The sequence below is a fragment of the Mus pahari genome, chromosome 14 (genome assembly GCF_900095145.1).
Source record: "Mus pahari chromosome 14, PAHARI_EIJ_v1.1, whole genome shotgun sequence".
NCBI classification, from domain to species: Eukaryota; Metazoa; Chordata; class Mammalia; order Rodentia; family Muridae; genus Mus; species Mus pahari.
The window spans coordinates 44,698,800-44,718,661 of NC_034603.1; the positions used below are offsets into that span (position 1 = coordinate 44,698,800).

The 19,862-nt window shown below is 45.0% G+C and overlaps 1 protein-coding gene across 1 annotated transcript in view; it reads left to right on the plus strand.

Moving 5' to 3' along the window:
• The window catches only part of Blmh (bleomycin hydrolase), a 50,621-nt gene extending 37,090 nt beyond the window's left edge, over positions 1–13,531 (plus strand). Inside the window, exon 12 of the mRNA XM_021211624.1 lies at positions 12,617–13,531. Coding sequence (XP_021067283.1) covers positions 12,617–12,768 — 152 coding nt within the window. The 3' untranslated portion in view covers positions 12,769–13,531. The remainder of the gene's footprint in view (positions 1–12,616) is intronic.
• The last annotated feature ends 6,331 nt before the right edge of the window (positions 13,532–19,862 follow it).

Below are 19,862 nucleotides of genomic sequence, written 5' to 3' on the forward strand. Positions count from 1 at the left end.
AAGAGATTGAACTGGGAATGGGCAAGGAATAGTTCATTCAAAGCCAAAATAAATTCCTCTCATGTGTTTCTTGGTAAAAAGTCCTTTCTGACTTAACAGGAAGGAAGGAAAATGCGACCTAATTTTATTGACACACTTGTCCTTTACAGATCACCTAGTGTGTTATTGTGCTGACGGTGTGTTCTTAACTCCAGCAAGGTCCCCCGGTCTGTCATCTGGGTGGACATTGGCTGGCAGGGCTCGTGTTGTGAGAAGCAGGACCCTAGGGTCTTATTTCTGAAGATAACATTGTTAACAGTTTGTTACTATGCGCTTTGGGATTTCTGTCTGTTAAGATCCATATTTCTGCAAAGCAGCTTTGATAATGCAGCTGGAGGTAAACAGCAAAGACCCCCTAGGCAAGCTGCCCCTACTCTACCCAGGACTAGCTTTTGGCTTCTGTCTCTACTGGTCATGTTCTTGGAATTTCCTGCCCAGAGACTACTGGGTAGATTACATAACCTTGTCCACAAAATGGGCAGAGGCTCCTTCTGACCAAAAGAGACAGAAGGAAGATTTGGTTCTTACCTCGATGCCACTTCCTGCTGGCAACTGAGTGTTCAGTCTGCTGTTCTGGAACGGGGATGCTTGTTGAGCAGTGTCTCCAACAACTGGTTCCTCCCCTGCTAGAAATATTGGCCCCAAGTGGATCTCATAGTGAGATTAAGAAAGAGACTGTGGGATTTGCCACCTTATCTTTTAGTTTATAAAGGTGAACTGGTAAAACATTCTGTAAGCTATTTAGAAATTAGCGCACAGGAGGCGGAGGCAGTCAGATTTCTGAGTTTGAGGACAGCCTGGTCTACAAAGTGAGTTCCAGGACAGCCTGGGCTATACAGAGAAACCCTGTCTCGAACCCCCCCCCCCCCCAAAAAAAAAAAGAAAAGAAAAGAAAAGAAATTTAAGTTCAAGGGAACACTGGTGGTGGTAGCTTGTACTTGTAGCCTTAGGAGGTAGATGTAGAAGGATTAGAAGTTCAAAGTTATTCTGGGCATCATAGGATGTGGTGTCAGCCTCTCCTTCCTAAAAAAAATATTAAAGGAAACCAGAAATTCACCTGAGAGATCATAGTCTTTACACCAGAGTGACCCACAGACCCTCAAGGATCTGTGATGGAGCCAAAATCACAACCCTGTCTGACAACAGAGCTGTTTTTCCTGACTGCCAAACTGCTTTCTCTGAATTTCTGTTTTGGAAGCATTTGGCCCATTCATAGAAAACACAGGACCGTTCATGGTAGTGGCAGTTTGAGTGAGAATGTCCTCATAGGCCCATATGTTTGAATGCCTGGTTTCCAGTTGGTAGAACTGTTTGGGAAGGATTACGAGGCATGGCCTAGTAAACTGTAAGACTCAAATAAACTCTTCTATAAGTTTCATTAGTCATGCTGTCTTACCATAGCAATAGAAAAGTAACAAAGACAATTTTTTTTGGTGACCAGAAACACAAAGACAGTGTTTTTTGGTGACCAGAAACAGTGGCTGAGGGGGCATAAATCTATAACTTTAGAGAGGATCTGGAAACACATTGGTGTTAGAAGAGGCTTCTGTAGTCTGAACAGATTGAGGTACCTTGGGAAGCCTGTGACCGGTGTTAAACATAAAACATGAAACACATGAGTCTGGCAAGTGACAGACCTGACAGAGCCAGCCCATGTTCCCAAGTTGTTTGTCCATTTTCCTCTTTAAATGTTTAACTTGTTGGCACAGGCAATTTCTAGTATATTAAAGGTAAGCATAAGGATATTAGTGTGTGCGTGTGTTATCAGGTTGTTGGATGGTCTCTCCCAAGATCAGTCTTACACTTTTGTTCATAATTGGCCTATCAGTCTTGAGACTATAGTACTATTAGATGCTGGCTACCAAGCAGAGATCTGGAGTGTAGACCTGTTATGACATAGCTCTTAGTGCTTCTTCAGTCTGCTTTCTAACTCCCCCTCTGCCTGTGTGCACATGCAAACATGTGTGTCGAGGGCAGCATCCTGCATTGTAGCCGTGGAGGATCTCAGATCCTCCTGTCTTAGCCTCCTGAGGCTAAGAGTACGTAAGAAAGTAACAGTAATGCAGCTCTTCAGAGGCAGTGCGAGTGCCAGTTCTACTAGTTCTCCTCATTGGGTAGAAATCTTTATCTTTTAAAAATTGTCTCATTTTTCATTTTGAGCCAAGATGAGTTTTGCACACTCCTGAAGATGGTGAAGATACAAGATGCTTTGCGTCTTTCAGACACAAGAGCCTTTGAAATCATTGTAACTTGTATTTTTTAATCTTTCAAATAAATCTGCCTGTTCTTGATTTCATTTTAGTAAGATGTCCAGACTTGCTCCTAAAAAGGAACCTTATGGTGTTTTCAGTTAGAGAAACTTAAGCATATCGGGTATTAATCAGAAACTTACTTGCCAGTTTATATGATGTGCTTTATAATGTCCAATATCATGACCAATAAGTGTCTCACTAGCCAGACAGCACATAATTTTTAAAACTGCATATTTAAAGTTTAGCACGAATGTCACTGCATTCCTATGATTTTATATTGTGTAAGGAGCTGTGCTGTCTTAAAACAGACTATCAGGTCTCAGTCCCAGATCCTTGAAGGGAATGGTAGGCTGTGTTCTCTGCTCTCTCAGCAGCACAGACGCTTGCTCTTCCCATAAGGGCTGCAGAGTTTCCCTGTAGCCATCCAGTGAAGTGATGTGCAAAGCTTTGCTCAGACCATATATAGACAGCTACTCAAATGCACAGTGGATGACATTCCATATTTCTGCCACAGGTACCCAAGATAGATCTCACCTTTTAAGATTCTGTTTGTTACTGTGTGTGTTCATTTCACTGCATGGCGTCCTGGTAGAATATGAGTGTGTGTTTGCACCTGTGCTGTGTGTGAAGCAGGTGAAGCTTATTGAGTTTTGATGTGTACAGGTTGCATGGAATTGGAGCAGAGTTGGGATTCAGGTCTCATAGATTTCTTAATCATATACGACTTACAGAGGACAACCAGTATTTACTAATGTGTTTGAGGTTCACTTATGGAGAGCTAGAAACTCAAATAATAAACTGGCTGTAATAAGAGTAATGTTACCAGCTGAAAGCAAAGTTGATGACGTCCTGGATTGGTGATGATACAAGGCTGTCACCTCACGGTTTCTCGTTGCTCCAGGGTTGGTTGATTTAGCTGCCACTGGTCTGGGGAGTTGAGTTCTGTGCAAGGACTTTTCATTGCTTGTCTTTATTAAGTAGATGCCTGCGTGCCTTAGCTATAAAGCTCGTCCATGTGAGCAGAGGATGCACGGGCTATCTGGCTCAGTGGTGCTTCCTTACTGACATTCAGGACTTGAGACAGCTACCATTGTGGGCACAGAGACATGCTTCAGATTCAAGGCTTCAAACCAGGCATCAGCTTCTAAGAGAATTCCTCTTGTAGTTAACACAGTGTAATATGTGTAGTTGTGCTTTTTCCTGTAAAAGAATCTACTTTGCCCTAAGGAGTGTTTTTACCATTTTTAAGGATGGAGGTTAATCTGGAACCAGGCTGTCTGGGCATCTCCAGGTGTCACACCATTCAAGCTGTGAATGGGATTGTCATGGCATCCAACCTGTCCAAGTGGCCTGTAGAAATACAGAGGAAGCGTACCACACCCTCGGCTGTCGTTGATGCTTTAGACTGATGGAAGCAGGAGGCTCTCTCACTTTCTCATTCAGAGAAGACTACTTGCCCATGCTTCTGGCTTCAGAGCTTTGAGAACACAGATCTCAGCATGACTGCTGCTACGTCACAGTCACTAGATAGATGCCCCACAGTGCAAGCTTAGTTTCGTGAGAAACTAAGATGGGTAAATCCAGTGCCGAGGAAAAGCCATTAGCAGTAGCTTCAACTCACATTTATCAGTGGGATGCAGAGACCCGTGCACAGCCATGATGGAAAGAATGTCCCCGACCCTCAGAGGAATTTATACTTAATCTCCTGGGACGTGGGAACAGGAGTTGAAGAGGGCTGTGATGAGACAGAGTGGCATTCGTGGTGTGCTCCTCAGACTGTAAGATACGGGGAAATAGACCGAAAAACTAAGAAGGTGACTTCTCCAAGAAGGCAGGTGATGGATGGACAGAGGAAGGGCTAGGTGGCCCCTCAGTAGGGAGATGAGGAGGGCAGGAGCTGAGGTTACTGAGAAGGTGAGAGTGGAAAGAGTTCCTCAACAGCCAGGGGTGTTGGTGGCTGGGAGACTGTGGGGATCACAGTAATAATGGCAAAGCAGAGCACAGGGAAGAAAGAAGCGTTGGGCTCAGATTCACAGGCGGTTTCAGGAACTGCAGGAGTCTGTCCTGCGGGTCAAACAGCATTTCAGTATTCAGTGTCTTCTGGTCTGGCACAGTTGGGGCAGGGATATTGGAGGTGAGATAGGTGAAGCTGTAAGTCTTGATCTGTGTATGTGTGTGTGTGTGTGTGTGTGTGTGTGTGTGTGTAAGTAAAACAGGGCTTCAGGATGGTGAATAAGAAGAGTGAACAGTGGTGGGTCCTCGTTAGGAGTTCTCCTGGAGGAGACAGCTTGATGAAGGTTAGGGCTTCTTGCCAGGCTAGCTAGGGAGAGGCTCTGATGGACAGGTCAGAGGTGTGTGACTAAGCAGTAATATGGCCTACCATCCAGGGGACTTGCCCTCGAACAAGTAGCAAGAGTGATGGTTTGGAGAGCAGAGAAAAGTTACGTGTGAAATCAGACCCTTGGGTAGAAAAGCTCTGTCCTGGCCCAGTTCCATGTAGTCTCAGTCTGGTGTGGCTTTCACTCGTGGTCCAGGGAAGGAGTCGAGCCCTGAGGTGAGCATCTATCATCTGGGCCTCTTGGGGAAGCGTATCCTTGGGATGGGTATACTTTTGCTTATTGAATTTTGTTGTCATTTTAAAAAGTGGGGCCAGGGAAAAACTCGTTGAACAAAGGACCTTGCTGCCAAACCTTACCCTGTGAGATTGATTTCTGGGCCCCAGATGGTGGAAGGAGAGGACCATCTCCCACAGATTGTCCTCTGACTGCTACACCACAGCATGTTTGCACACCCAAATCAATGTAATGGAAATGCTTTTAGAGATAGCCAAACAGCCCTTCTTCCCTACCGTGTTTGCTGTTCCTCCATGCCCCATTTTCCCGTGCCTTCAGCAGGGGCACTGTACCATCTCTAGCCTTTGTGTCTGAGAGAGGCCACCAGTAATATCCGGCTCAGTGAATATCTCATCTGTTATCTGCAAAAGGTTCATGACCATGAATGTGTCCTCAGCCCAGCCAGACATCTGTGTCTGGTCTGGAGGGAGCAGCGGCTTCTTAAGTCACTGTCCAAGTGACAGTCATGAGTACAAGTGGTTATTTGGTTACCTCCCTCTGCCTCTTTCTTCTTAAAACATTAACCCATTTGAATCATCCTATCTCATAAAGATGCTTAGAACACATGGCATCTCTCTTGTTGTTATTGTTATTGTTGAAGTGCGGTCTCACTATGTTGCCCTCGCTCCTGTAACTCACTATATAGATTAGGCTGGCCTTGAACTCACAGAGATCCTCCTGCGTCTGCCTCGTGAGTGCTGACTAGTACACCATTACACCCAACTGTATGTGTGTTTCAAAGTATAATTCTTCTAATAGATAATAAAATCACATTGTTCTAAAGTCAGTATATCAAAAGGCATGTAAACCTGTTGCCTTCTTTTCTTCAGCCAATGGCAGCATATTGTATACTGTGCTTGCGCCTGTCTCACTTCTCAAGCAACATGCCTTGGAAGCATTTCCAGTTTGTCATCTTCTGTCATCTGGATGTCCGTGGTTTATTTAACCAGTTCCCTAACTAATGGAATTTTAATAGACTAACTAACAATATTTTCCTGTTTCAGACAGTATTGCGATGGGTTATTCCATGTACAGTGTGTAAAGTAGTTCCTGGCCTATTGTAGGGACTGAGTAGGTTTCTGGTTAAACTACATATGAATACCTGGGTAAAGTTCTAGAAATGACTGTGTGAAAGGGGCAAATGCATGTTTAACTCTTCTGCATATTGCCAAATTCTGTTCCATGGGGGTCTTATTTTGCACATGTGTAGCACACTGTATTCCTTTAAGACATTTGGCCTTACACACTGAGTATCTAACAAAAGTGATTGACAGATTGTCTGCTCTTGATTTTATATATATATTTAAATTGTCTCTGTTCATGATTAGGAATTAGACTGTGCCAAAGTCTTCATGAACTGGTGAGGTTTTTTTGTTTTTCTTTTTTAAAGACTATTCTTTGTATTTTCTTAAGCCCTTTCCCTAATTTTTTCCCTTGTATTTATTTTTTTATTATAATATAATTTAAAAACTTTAACTTTTAAAAACTGAAATATTGATGAATATAACTTTCTAAAAATGAAGGAGTTTTAATAGGCTATAAAAATACAAACTAAATTAGAAGGCAAAATGCATGATAGGAAGAAAGCTTGCAGCCAAAATAAATATATAACATGCTGTTACAGATTACTATGAAAAAGGCAAACATTCCAACTAAAACTGAGCAGAGGATGCTGGGGAAATGGCACAGTAAAGTGCTTACACACAGGCATGTGACTGACGTTTGGATCGTAGCTAGTGCCTGGCAGGCAGAGAAAGGGGTTCCCCAGAGCAAGCTGGCTGTAGACTAACCAAATTGGTGAGCACTGATCCAAGTGACAGACCCATCCTCAACATAAAAGTTGAAGAGGAATTGAGGAAGTCACTTGATGTGACTCTGTCTGGCCTCCGTGTGCAGTCACAACCTGACACACATACTGCACACAGGTGTCCAGAGAAGATAAGGGAAGACAGAGCTCAGGTAGTTTATTGCCTTTTTTGTTAAGGTTTTAAAAACTTTGTATATACGTGTCTCTTTGTGTGTATGTGCACATGAAACATGTGACTTTGGAGTCCAGAAGAAGGTATGAGATCCCCTGGAGCTGGTCACTGATGATTATGAGCCACCCAACATGGGTTCTGAGAACTGAACTCAGGTCCTGGAAGAGCAGTGAGGGCTCCTAACTGCTGAGGCATCTCTCCAGCCCCTATTGCTTTTCTTCATAATTTTTCCATACATGCATCTCTGTGTATGCATAGCTGTGTGGGTTTGTGTCTCTCTCTGTGTGTCTCTCTCTGTGTGTGTGTGTGTGTGTGTGTGTGTGTGTGTGTGTGTGTGTGTGTGTGTGTGTGTGTGCACGCCACAGAATACTTATGGAAGTCAGAAGGCAACTTGAAGTGAGTTTCAGGTATCACCCTCAGGTCATTAAGCTTGGCAGCAAGTGCCCTTACCCACTAAGCCCTCAGATACAAGAAAACTTAAAAATGACTCAGTCAGACCCAAAAGAAAGTTGGCAGTTCTATATTCAAGCTCCAGTAAAGACACATGGGGAATGAGAATGCAGATACAGATTTGATTCCAGAAGTATTTTTAGTATTACTAGTATTATTCTTGAGTATGGAAACACCTGAGTTCCTCGGTAGTAGGGAATGGGTGATTCATACAGAATTGACACTCAAGAGTGAGATAGACCGTCATGGAGGAGAGGAACTGGAAAAGCAATATATGGTGCTTTGTAATTGTGACTGTTGTGACTTATCTCTTTTGACACAGTCTATAGGTAGAGGCTTCACTGAAGCAGCAATGTAAGGTATAATGAATGGGTTGTTCCTCTAGTGGATGTAGGTAGCTTTTTTTTTTTTTTTAAAGACTTATTTATTTATTTATTATCTGTAAGTACACTGTAGCTATCTTCAGACATCCCAGAAGAAGGCATCAGATCTCATTACCAATGGTTGTGAGCCACCATGTGGTTGCTGGGATTTGAACTCAGGACCTCTGGAAGAGCAGTCAGTGCTCTTACTCGCTGAGCCATCTCTCCAGCCCTGTAGGTAGCTTTTAAGTTATCTCTTCTTCCTCTTCTTACCGTGTTCCTAAAAGTATTTTCTTATAGTAAACTTGAATTGTTTGGGTAATATTTTAAAGTATCTAAAAGATAACAGAGCATTTCAGATACCTGGGAAAGAACATGGGACTACATCATAGTGTGACCTGCCATTTAGTTACTGTTGTGTGTGGGAGTGTGTGTGTACAGTGCATGTAGTGTGTATGGAAGTCACGTGTAATACACAAGTGACAAGGATGTACCATGTATGTCTGCTCCACTCTAAAAAATTTTAACAAGTTGCCAAGTGTTCTTTGCACTGTCGTCTTAGTGGCTGACATGTTCTGTAAGGTATTACTTACTCTGTCTTAAGCAGTCACTTAGGTGTCACTTACTCTGTCTTAGGCAGTCACTTAGGTGTCACTTACTCTGTCTTAGGCAGTTTGGAATGCAGGTTTTAGGTTTGGTTTTTTTCCCCCTGGGAGCCTTGCTGTACCTCTGAGTTAGGGCCTTGGGTGACAAGTTGGCTTCCTTAGGTCATTGCATCGGACACACTCCCCAAAACAGAGCAGTAACTTGTCTCACTATTTGTTTATAGAGAGTTTCATCATATAGCAGAGGCCACCTCGAATGTGTGACCTTCCTCTCTGACCCTCTGAGCTGGCATCACAGCTGGGCACCACCACACCTAGCTTAATGACTGTGTTTTACCATACTTGTTTGTTTGTTTTAATAGAAAAAAATAATCAACTACAAATTGTCAGTTACGTCTTAGAACAAAGATGATAAAAACTAGAAAGTATTTCTTTTTTTTTTTTTTTTTTTTGNTTTTCGAGACAGGGTTTCTCTGTGTAGCCCTGGCTGTCCTGGAATTCACTTTGTAGACCAGGCTGGCCTTGAACTCAGAAATCCNCCTGCCTCTGCCTCCCNAGTGCTGGGATTAAAGGCGTGCACCACCACACCTTGCTTAGAAAGTATTTCTAATTCATAAATGATAAAAATCTGTTGGAGAGATGGCTAGCAGTTAAAAGGACATATTTCTTTTCCAGAGACCTAAGTTCCATTCTCAGCAGCTTGCAGACAGCTCAGACAGCTCATAACCACCTGTAATCCCAAAAAGAGGAGATCCAAATTTCTCTTCTGGCTCCATGGATCTACAGTTGTGTGTACATATCCCTCTACACATACCAATAATTAAAAATATGTCTGCTAAAACAAAACAAAAGGCCTGGTGAGAGTGAGTTCCAGGACAGCCAGGGCTACACAGAGAAACCCTGTCTCGAAAAAAAACAAAAAAACAAGAATATGTATGCTAAAAAATAAGTGGTAGTATTTTGTTGTTTTAATATAGTCTGCAGGGTTTGAATCTCAGACCGTTGGCAGAGTGTCAGAGAGTTCAGATAAACACTTGCATCCTTAAACTAGCTGCCTGGGCTCTTCTGTCTGAGTGAGTCTCAGCATCGGGTCTGCAGCCATACCCCAGACTCTGCCTGCCCTTCACAATGGCTTCTTCCCTTTCCCATACAAAACTCAAAAGCATTGCCAGCTGCTTTAGGATAGCTTGTTTATTTGCTCAAAGAATGTAAATAAGAACTAATGCTTAAATGAAATTATATTTCAGAAATGACGTCTTTATACATTGTCTTCTTAAACGTTAACTTTGGGATTCCAATTTGCCATTCTTTCTCATGCTGGGAGATGAACCTTCAGTTCAGAGCCCCACACCCGCAGTCTGCTGCACCCCACAGCACCCTTGGGCTTCAGATTCTTCTCAGCACTTCTGGCTTCAGCCTTACTGATCCTAATCTCTGTAGAACTCTGAGACATGCAGTGTCAACAGTTGAAGTCGGCATGTCTGTTATCTGCCCAGGGTGCAATTACTTGGCAGCTTTCACACTGAGGGTGTTGTGGGTCCTGAAGAACTCATATCCTGCAGAAAGAGGCTAATCAAGGCAGGTCCTCTTGGCAGGGACATGGGAAGGGTGGGCTGCAGTTGATAGGAGATTTAATTTGTAAGGACTTAATGTGATCTCCTTTTGGAACAAGATAGTACAGATGTACTTTGTGTGCGTTTTCTCTGGGCTGTCTTTGAAGACTCATTTGATTGTGTGGTGATAGCATTGTTAGAAGGACACAGAACTTTATTACAGAGTCTGCGTCCATCCTTTACCTGCCGTGCCAACCGCCCAGAGCTGGCTAGGTCATGCTCAGCCTGCACTATAGCGAGGGAAGGATAACTGATGTCTCAAATGATGTAGGGGAGCTTTTGAGACAGTCTTAACTTTGTAGCCTGGGCTGGCCTCAAATTTGCAGCAATTCTCCTGCCTCAGCCTCTTACATGCTAGGAATCCAGGCATTAACCAGTATATCTCTCTTTGACAAGAGAAATGCTGAGTTTCTGGGGAGTGATCCTTACGATGTAGCAGGAGTGGGGTTGACTAGCAGCACTGATACAGGTGGCATGGCAGAGCTGGAGGCCCAAGGGGTGGAGGCAGGACAGATAAGCAGCAGCACAAGCCAGGAACTGCTCTGTGCTCTCTCCCTACCTGCCATTGGGAGAGCAGCCTGGGGTCAAGAGGGTACTCACCAGGTGAGCATCCCTTGACAAGCCTTGGTTCAGCACCCCTGAGAGCACTGCGTGTGTGCACATGCCTATGTGATGCTGGGAACTGGAGCCCAGAGTCCATTGCACAGTGGACAAGTGCTCAGCACTGACTTCCTTAGAGCATTTTCTCCTGAGTGTGGTCTTATTGGTGTGCACATGTGATCGAGCTGTGTCCACTGCTATCATCTCCATCCTTAACTTTTCTCACTGAACTGGGAACTCACTGTGCTGTCCAGCAAGACCCTGGGATCCCCCTCTCTCCGTACCCCCAAGGTCACAGTGTTAGGAGTCTGCCATCATGCTCAGCTTTTTATGTGGGTGCTAGGGATCTGAACTTGAATCCTTGGGCACAGCAAGCACTTTATCTACTGAGCCTTCTCCCCAGACCATAGAAATATTTAAAAATTATTTTTAATATAACAAATAGTAATCAATATATAGATATAACCCACACAGGTGAATTTAGGGCCTTTAATTATTTTTTTTAGATTTAATTATTTAATTATGTGTATGCGGAGGTTTTCCCTGCAGACATGGATGTGTACTGAGTGTGTACCTGGTGCCCTTGGGGGTCAGAAGAAGGCATTGGATCCCTTGCAACCAGAGTTATGGATGGTTGTGTTATCATGTTGGTGCTAGGAATGGAACCTAGCTCCTTTGCAAGAACAACAGGGCTCTACACCACAGGGCAATCCTTCTAGCTTTCTTTAATTATCTTTCAGAGTATATAAACAGGTTTTAAAGCCAAAGAAGTTTGGAAACTGCCTAACTAGAGAACCTTTGGGGGGAGGGGGTTGTTTCTTTCTTTTTTTTTTTTTTTTAATTTAGTTTTTTAGGAGGGGTGTGTGTGCTTGCATTTGCGCGTTTGTCTTAGTGTCTCTGTGTATTGTTTGGTTTGCTTTGTTATTTTTGAATCAGGGGTCTCATGTAGCCCAGGCAGGACTTGAACTCCCTATGTAGCAAAGATGGGTTTGAAGTCTTGACCCTCTTGCTTCCACCTGCCAAATGCTGCTGTCAGAGAGTGTGCTACCACACCTGGCTTTATAGTACCTTCTTGGGAGAAACATCTGTCTTCTCCCTTACTCTTGGTCCTGTGTAGGAATTAATACCACTAGGTTTACATAAATAGAGGAGGGCGGCTGAGGTGTCTAAAATAGGGGGTACCAGCTGCATCCTGTGGGTAGTGGATGCTCTTTCCTGCAAATCCTCTGATGTGCATGCAGTGCTCCTGGTCAAATATATGCCTGCAAATGCTTGTACTCTGCATTCCTTCTCTAGCTTGGTAACCATGCCTTCTTTTTAACACACACTCTGTTAGTCTCTCGTTTGCACTTTTTTTTCTTTATACTGCAGTGGTTTAAGCTGAGTATTTGCCCCTGTGTGCTTGTTGAAGGTGTGGTCCTGAAGAACTTGTGTGGACCTTACAGAGCCTGAGATTCAGGTTAATCTCTCCAATAAGAGCCAGGTTGCTCGTCAGGGTACTGTGCTGGGAAATGGGCGCCACTTGCTGTCTCTGTGTTCTGGCATTACACATTCCTGTTCAGAAAAGCAAGGACTGTGTGATCACCCAGTGTCACCTGCAAATGCATGTCTGACTGCTGGCCATAGTGGCGTGCCCTTAGCAGTTAGCTGGTTGCTCTCAGAGTGTGTGAGAGTGGGAGCAGCCAGTGAAGCTAGGAGTGTGGGCGAGATGGGGACGGGGCTGCTGTGCTTGCCGTGCTGCCCTAGAGACGAGTCCTCCCGGGTGAATATGAACCAGACGCTTGGCACTGACCTGCTGGTGTCCAAGTCAGCACCCAGCATGACAGAGGCAGCTGCGCGTGGGCTAGCATGGGGCCTGCAGAGCTGTAGGGCCTCTCTGGAGCCAGGCACATCAGTTACTCTGAACCCTCTTTTCATGGTTGGTGAAAACACAGCAGTGTCTATTCTGTCTGCTTCACAGATTGCTCGTAAACCGGAACCCAGATGAGATCAGTGAGCAATGCTGGGAACTTGGTATTTTTGTAGAAGACCTTTTTACACTAGCAGGAAGGTCTCCTTTCTGCCTACCCTCTGAACTCAGGAATGTTTCTTCTCTCCTTTCCAGGCTACCTGTGCATGACCGATGAGTGGTTCTCTGAGTACGTCTACGAGGTGGTGGTAGACAAGAAGCATGTTCCGGAAGAGGTGCTGGCTGTGTTAGAGCAGGAGCCCATTGTCCTGCCGGCATGGGACCCGATGGGGGCTTTGGCTGAATGAGTGAGTGGACTGCCTCCAGCTCTCCTCCTCCCATGGGATCGGATGTAGCTGCCAAGGACAGATCCAGGGACTGAAACCAAAGTTACATGGGTGGCTGTTCCCACAGGATACAGTCAGACTCTTGGGTTTCCAGTCTCCTCCAGGAACCTCTTTGAGAAAAATGCTTAATGCTGAAACAAAATATTCATAAAGGAAAAAATAAAGGGGAAGGATCGGGGCATCCTGTTGCTCTCCTCATCTCTGACGGCTCAGGATCTCGTAGCATTTTAATTGGATGTTTGTCCACTGTCACAGTCTTTGTGTTTGTAGTAAGACAGAGTAAGATGAGCAGCTGAGGTGTACGGAGAACAAACAGTCCTGGACTCCTTGTTCCTAGAGTAGATTAGGGGAGGGTTAGCTAGGATTTGAACTCTCAACGCTGCATGCTGCCTCACAGGGCACTGTCCTTCCTACCTGGCAGTTGCTGAATCCAGCTTCTGTTGAGTTGTTTCCTGTGACTCGAGTAGCTCGAGAAGGGAAGGTTGATCGGTCTGATATGACTCCTTCTCTTCCTGGTCTGAGCTGTGGGGCTCACTTGGGCCAGGTTAAACGGGGTTAGAGAAAACCTTGTCAGGGGCTCAGCTGTAATCACAAGGGGCACCCCACTGAATGCTTTAATGTCTGTGTGCGTTGGGGTTGGGTGGGGAGAAGCAGCGATGCTCATTCTTTCTGATAACTGATGGTGCTGAGAAGCTTTGGAATAAAACCCTTTGCTAACTGAGAACAAGCTGGCGTGTCTGATCTGTAAACTCTAAGAAGGGTTTATTGGGCTACAAATGGGAGCAGCCGAGCGGCTAAGACTCTTCAAAGTGAAGAAAAGGGAGCAGAGCTCGGGTCCTCTTTCACCTGCTCTGTAGGCCATGATCTCGGCCTGAGCCTGCCTGCCCCCACCACCCAAAGGGCTCCTGCAGAAGCCTTCATGCTCCAACTCTGAGGGCCTTGTCCCTGCTTTGTCATCTCACCCAGACCCAATGTCTCCAAGGTGGGGACTCTGGTGATCTCGCCGTAGAAGGGGCTAAGATGCATGGGTGGACAGACTACATCACTTTTTTGTTGAACACTGAGCAGAGCTCCTATTTAGCACTTACAGCAGTGTCTGTGCCCAGTTTTCCTGGCTCCCCAGAATTCTTCTCAGACCTTGCAGGGGATGTTGTTTGTCGTGATACTTCCCAAGGTCAAATTAGATTAAGACTCAAGCCTTAGCCAGTGTGTTCACAGTATTTAAGTCATTCTATTCTAGAGTGATAATCCATCTCTCCACATGTGGAACCACAGACCTGAAGATATGGGTTACCTTCAAACTGAAGCCAAGGGAACCAATAGCTAACTTCAAAAAGAGTTGGGGTGCTATGAGAGGTGGAGTGGAGTGGCTGAGTCTGAAGGATTGTCAAGAGTTCAAGGTCAGCCTAGGATACGCTGTAAGTTCCAACCCAGCCCAGACTGAGAGCAAGAGCCTGTCTCAAACAAAACAAAACAAAACAGATGGTGAGAAAAAAAATAAAAATAAAAAGCTAGAATCCCATACTCAATAAAACCGCCTTTCAAGAAGATAAAGGGTGCCAGGCATGGTGGCACACGCCTTTAATCCCAGCACTTGGGAGACAGAGGCAGGCAGATTTCTGAGTTCGAGGCCAGCCTGGTCTACAGAGTGAGTTCCAGGACAGCCAGGACTATACAGAAAAACCCTGTCTCAAAAAACCAAAAAAATGTTAAAAAATAAAAATAAAATAAAAAGAAGATAAAGGGCATTTTTTAGAAAAAATAAAAATAAAATTGAGTTTTCCCCAAAAGAAGGAAGTGATCTAATATAGAAGGTTTAGAATGAATAAACAGACACAGAACAAAGACTGGTGAATACACTGGTCACCTAAACAATCATGCCTGGTGTGGCATGACTGGCCACACCAAGCTCAGAAGAAAACCCAGATGTTCCAGGCCAGTTGCATAGGAAAACACTGTCTCAAAACAACAAATAACTCCCCCCACACAAACAGAACCCTAAAAGTAGTTAGATTGGGGGGACACTGAAATTGAGATATTAAAAGTCTTACCGCTAATAGGGTAGAAGATGTGCTAATTTTAGACAGTAATATATTAACACCTATGCTGAAATGTTCTGGACTCATAGGAAGTGAATGTAGGAGAGTTCCCAGACAAGGATAAACAGTAAGAAAACACAAAACTGTTCACAGAGGATAGGAGAAGGCCAGTAAGACAGCACAGCTGAGAAAGGTGCCTGCTGGGTGAGTCTAATGCCTGAGTTCAGTCCCCAGGACTCAAGGTGGAAGGAGAGGACCAATGAAGTCAGAATGGCGTGTGCATGTCTGTTTACCTGTACATATCACACGACATCATACAGCAGTTCTACATATACAATCAAATACCGAAATAAGATAAAGTACATGATCCAGTATGGTGGTGGCTTGTGACTTCAATCTCAATACCTGGGAGGTGGAAGCAGGAGGACCCAGCCTTCAAGGACATCCTCAGCTACATAGCCAATTCCAATCTAGCCTGGGGTATAAGAGGCCCTTTCTTAAAAGCTCTTTATCAGGTAGTATACTAACCTGGGTAACAGCACAGCCTGGAAAGGTGCTGAAGCAAAAATGTCAATAGAGATGGGCTCTCTGCGTGGCTTTACTCAAATTTCCAGAAAAATACAAAGACCTTAAGTTACTGTGCTCCTAATTAACGTCTCAAAATACATAAAAAACTGAAAACTATGAAAAAACAAGCAATCACATCATAATAGGAGTTTAAAGAAATGAAACAGCAGAAAGTGGACAAGTATAAAGATACAGTATTTGGTGTGTCTGCCTCCCTCCCGGGGTCATCTGAGGCTCCAGCAGCTCACAGCTGTACATGCGTTTTGAACACATGCAGGACTTTCTTAAACTTTAGCCATTTTCTAGTACAGTCAATCTCAAATGTCACAGGGTTGTTACGTGGCCCCACTCCAACCACACAGCACTTAGGTGAGAAACCAAAATTAGACAAGTCTAATTGTGTCCTGGGTTTAAAAATTAGCTCATGGGTCCAAGAAGAGGTTACCTAGGAAATTTAACCTGAATTATAATTAGATAATCATACAAATACATATCAAAAGGGATCAGAGGGATTAAGCCTAAAGGAAGAAACCCCTGCAGAGGCTAAACGGATCCTCAAAGCCAAGAGTTCATTTTAAAAGGAAGAACATTAACGAATGATTTATGAGTAAGACTCACCAGGTGTGTGTGTGTGTATGTGTGTGTGTGTGTGTGTGGTGTGTGTGTGTGTGTGTATGTGTGTGCACACATACATATATGGATACCTGAATGGCTGTGGTAGCTGATGCCTATACCCCTGAAACCTTGGGAGAAGGTAGAGGCAGCAGGATCAGGAATTCATGGTTGAGGTCCTCTGTGGCTGTCTAGCAAGTTGTGCTACAGGAGACAGGCCAGTTTTCTGAGGGCTTATTGGCCAGCCAATCCAACAGAAACAGCTGAGTGACCTCTCAAAAATTACCATGGAGAGTGACAGGCAGACATCTGCCACTAACTTCAGGCCTCCACATGCACACACATGCACATGACATGGTAAATAGACTGTCTTATGGCCTAAATAATTATTTTTTTTAGTCCGGTATAACTGATAACAAAAGAACAAAAGCCATGTAAATTTCACCCACAAACATGGATGTAAAAAGTCCTTAAACAAACAAAAAAGGCCTTTTTTTTCCCCAACAAAAACAGGATCCAGATAAACAAAGTAGAGGTAGGTGTACACCTACATTCCCAGCAGTGCGGAGTCTTGAAGTAAAAGGATTATTGAGAGTTCAAGGTTAGTCTGGCTAGAGTGAGATCCTGTAATCCCATGCCAGCACTCTTGAAGAGGCCAGCAGATCTCTGAGTTCAAGGCCAGCCTGGTTTACATAGTGAGTCTGCATAGTGAGACCCTGTCTTCAAAAACAAAACAACAGCAAACCAACAAGATCGAGAAAGAAGAAGCAAAGAATGGCAGCTATGTCTTTGGGTGCCCAGAACGGAAGGTGAGGGTTTGCCCCACTGTATCACCGGATGGCAAAGTTGGTGACTCTGGAAGGGCCCCAGTGCTGAATTCTCTTGTGAGTCATGCTGACTGTCAGAAACCAAGGCCTGATAATGGGACATGACTTCCCATGTGGTTGTGACATCTGCGGGTACTAGGCACTCTCCTTAAGGGGCTCCTGTGGGAGGGGAGCGCCTGGCTCACCATGGCTGCAGTTAGCCATTTGTGGGTTTTGTTTTTAAAGCAGTTCCGGATGAAACCTCTTATATTTAGGGCATGTTCATAACTTCCATGGAGATGCCACTTAGTCTCTGGGGTTTGTGGGGCACAGATACTGAAACTAGGAATAAACTGGCCTGTGTTCTCTTTTACTCAAGCCTTTCCCACATTCCTACAGAGGGAAAGGAGGAGGGGAGGGGGCGGGCAATCAGCTTGTACCAGCCTGAGGGAGGGCGCACCTCCTTTGCTCACTCTTCTGCCTACCCCTGGCAGAAACACAGCTGGAAGTGAGCCGCCTCCTCCTCCTCCTCCTCCTCCTCCTCCTCCTCCTGCTGCTGCTGCTGCTGCTGCTGCTGCTGCTCCTCCTTTGCAGCTGCTTCATTAATAACAGTTACTTTACAAGACGATCTGTGGAAGGACAGCAGAAACGGAAGGACTGTGGTGACTTCCCTGGGCTGGGTGTGACTCCCTAGCATGTAAAGGGCTCTGGGTTTCATCTGCAGTGCCATGTGCAGAAACCTGTGTCATCTCCTAGTCTCACCTAGGGAGATCCTTATGACTCACAAGACCTAAACATCCCCAGAAGCCACAGAAGTCCTTAAGTCCTACTAGGACACATCTGATGACAGGGACAGTCATCCTCAGCTCACCTCTCCAAACCCACTGTTCTTACTCACCTGGCTCCAGTTTATCTCTCAAACACTTGATCTTCAGTTCTGTCTGCCCGCTGTCTTCCTAATGCTCTTCCTCTGGGTCTTTGTGACTGGTTTCTCAGCCTTCAGGTCATAGATACTGTCAAAGGTCATCAGGTCACCTCATCTAAGGAGCCAGTTTCCCTCCTGTCCCTCAGCCCTTGGACACCTGTCAGTCTGTCCTGTTACTTATTTTCACCACAGCACTTTAGGCCTTGTGAATGTATTTATATGTTTTTATTGTCTGGCTTCCCCAGAGTCAGTATCCCTGCCAGCTTCCCAAGGGCACGGACAGTCTCTCCCCCACCCCACCCCAGCCCCAGCCGCCCCAGCCCCAGCTCCAGCCGCCCCAGCCCCAGTCGCCCCAGCCCCAGTGTATTCTCCATGCCTGGCACCAAGTAAATACCAGAGGCTGTCTGACTGAATGTGCCCTACAACCTGATGGCAGTAATCAGTTAAAAGCTTATGCAGAGATCTGAAGCCTGCTTCCCTGTAAGCTGGTGGGGACAAGTTATACAGGGACACAGCCTCTGGGACTCCATATTCATTCTTAGGTGCCTGGGACCAGAGAGATGAGCAATGGCCTGCCTGCTCAGCTTTCTTCTGGCTTGAACCTTTCCTATTTCCAGTTAGCCCAAGCCCAGAGGAATAGCAGAAGAAAGGTAAGACAGACAAGCTGCCTGGTGATTCAGCTTGGAGGTGGCACAAGCCTGGAGAAGCCACTGACATTCTCTGAGCCTCGGTTTCCACATTAGCCATATTAAAAAGTTATCTTAAATTTCATTATGAAAGCTCTGCTTGGACATGAGAAACACTCGTTTATTTTTGATAATTCAGCATTTAACCTATATAATAGGAAGAGGGCAGAACATTATGCATGTATTTAGAAGATACTCAACAAATGGCAGCTTTTATTAAACCCTTTCTCCCAAGCTTCTCCAGCCCGCCTGGTGTGGCAGGAAGGCTCCCTGGGGAGTTAAGACAACTCCCTGATCCCCAGCTAAGTCTGTCTCTGAGGTAGGAAATAATCGGTTAAATAGGAAGGTGACTATATGTGAGGCTTCCACGCAGCACCGTGAGGGCTGTGACAGCCTGAAGCTACAGAGGAACTGTAAACCCCCTTTTGACCACAGAGACCGCAGACCTCAGGCAGGAGGGTAACCAACTCACCAAGAAAGGCCTGTGGGGAACTCCCCAGATGCAAAAGTCTTGTCACTGAAGTGGGGGTGGGGAGAGAAGAGCCCAAGAGAGTTCACCCAGGATAGGGAAAGGGAAGGGAGACAGAAGCATGGGAAAATGGCTTCAGCAGCCATGAACCCAGAGGGGAACACTGTCTTCCCACAGCATCCTCTCTGTCACACAGGCAGACACTGCTGCTGAGAGTCACCGTCCACATGGAAGGCCATTGTCTGTGGTGTCAAGGGGATCCAGTAGTTTTCCAGGGCTCACCAGTTTTGCAAGATGCTCGGGCTCTCGAATGCCTTTCTCTCCTCCTTTTTATTGATTTATGTATTATTTCAAATAAAGAATGCTAGTTTGAGGGGCAGGGCCATGGTACGCTAGTAGAAGGTTTGCTTGGCAGATCTAAAACCTGCTTTTCTAGGAAAAAAATATAAAAGCACTACTACAAATTCTTTTATTTCATGTGTATGAGTGTATTGTATTACCTGCATGTATGTGTATGCATCACACATGTGTCTGGTGCCTGTGGAGGCCAGGAGGACATTGGATGGAGTTACTGATAGTTGTGAGCTGGGTACCTTCCGAAGCAGCAAGTGCTTTTAGCCACTGAGCCAGTTCTCTAGCCCCTGCTGCAGATTCTCAATAGTCTGAAATGTGCACAGTGGGTTAGAGAGGCAGCTCTGGAGTTAAGAGCACTAAGAGCTCTGCTACGTGTGTGGGTTCCCAGCGTCCACATCAGGGAGCTCACATCCACCTGCAATTCCAACTCTAAGGAATCTGATCACATACTCATTCACCTGGACACATATAATATAATATAATATAATATAATATAATATAATATAATATAATATAATAAATTTATATATACACATATATAAATCTTAGAAGAAGGAGAAGGAGGAGGAGGAGGAAGAGGAGAAGAAGAAGAAGAAG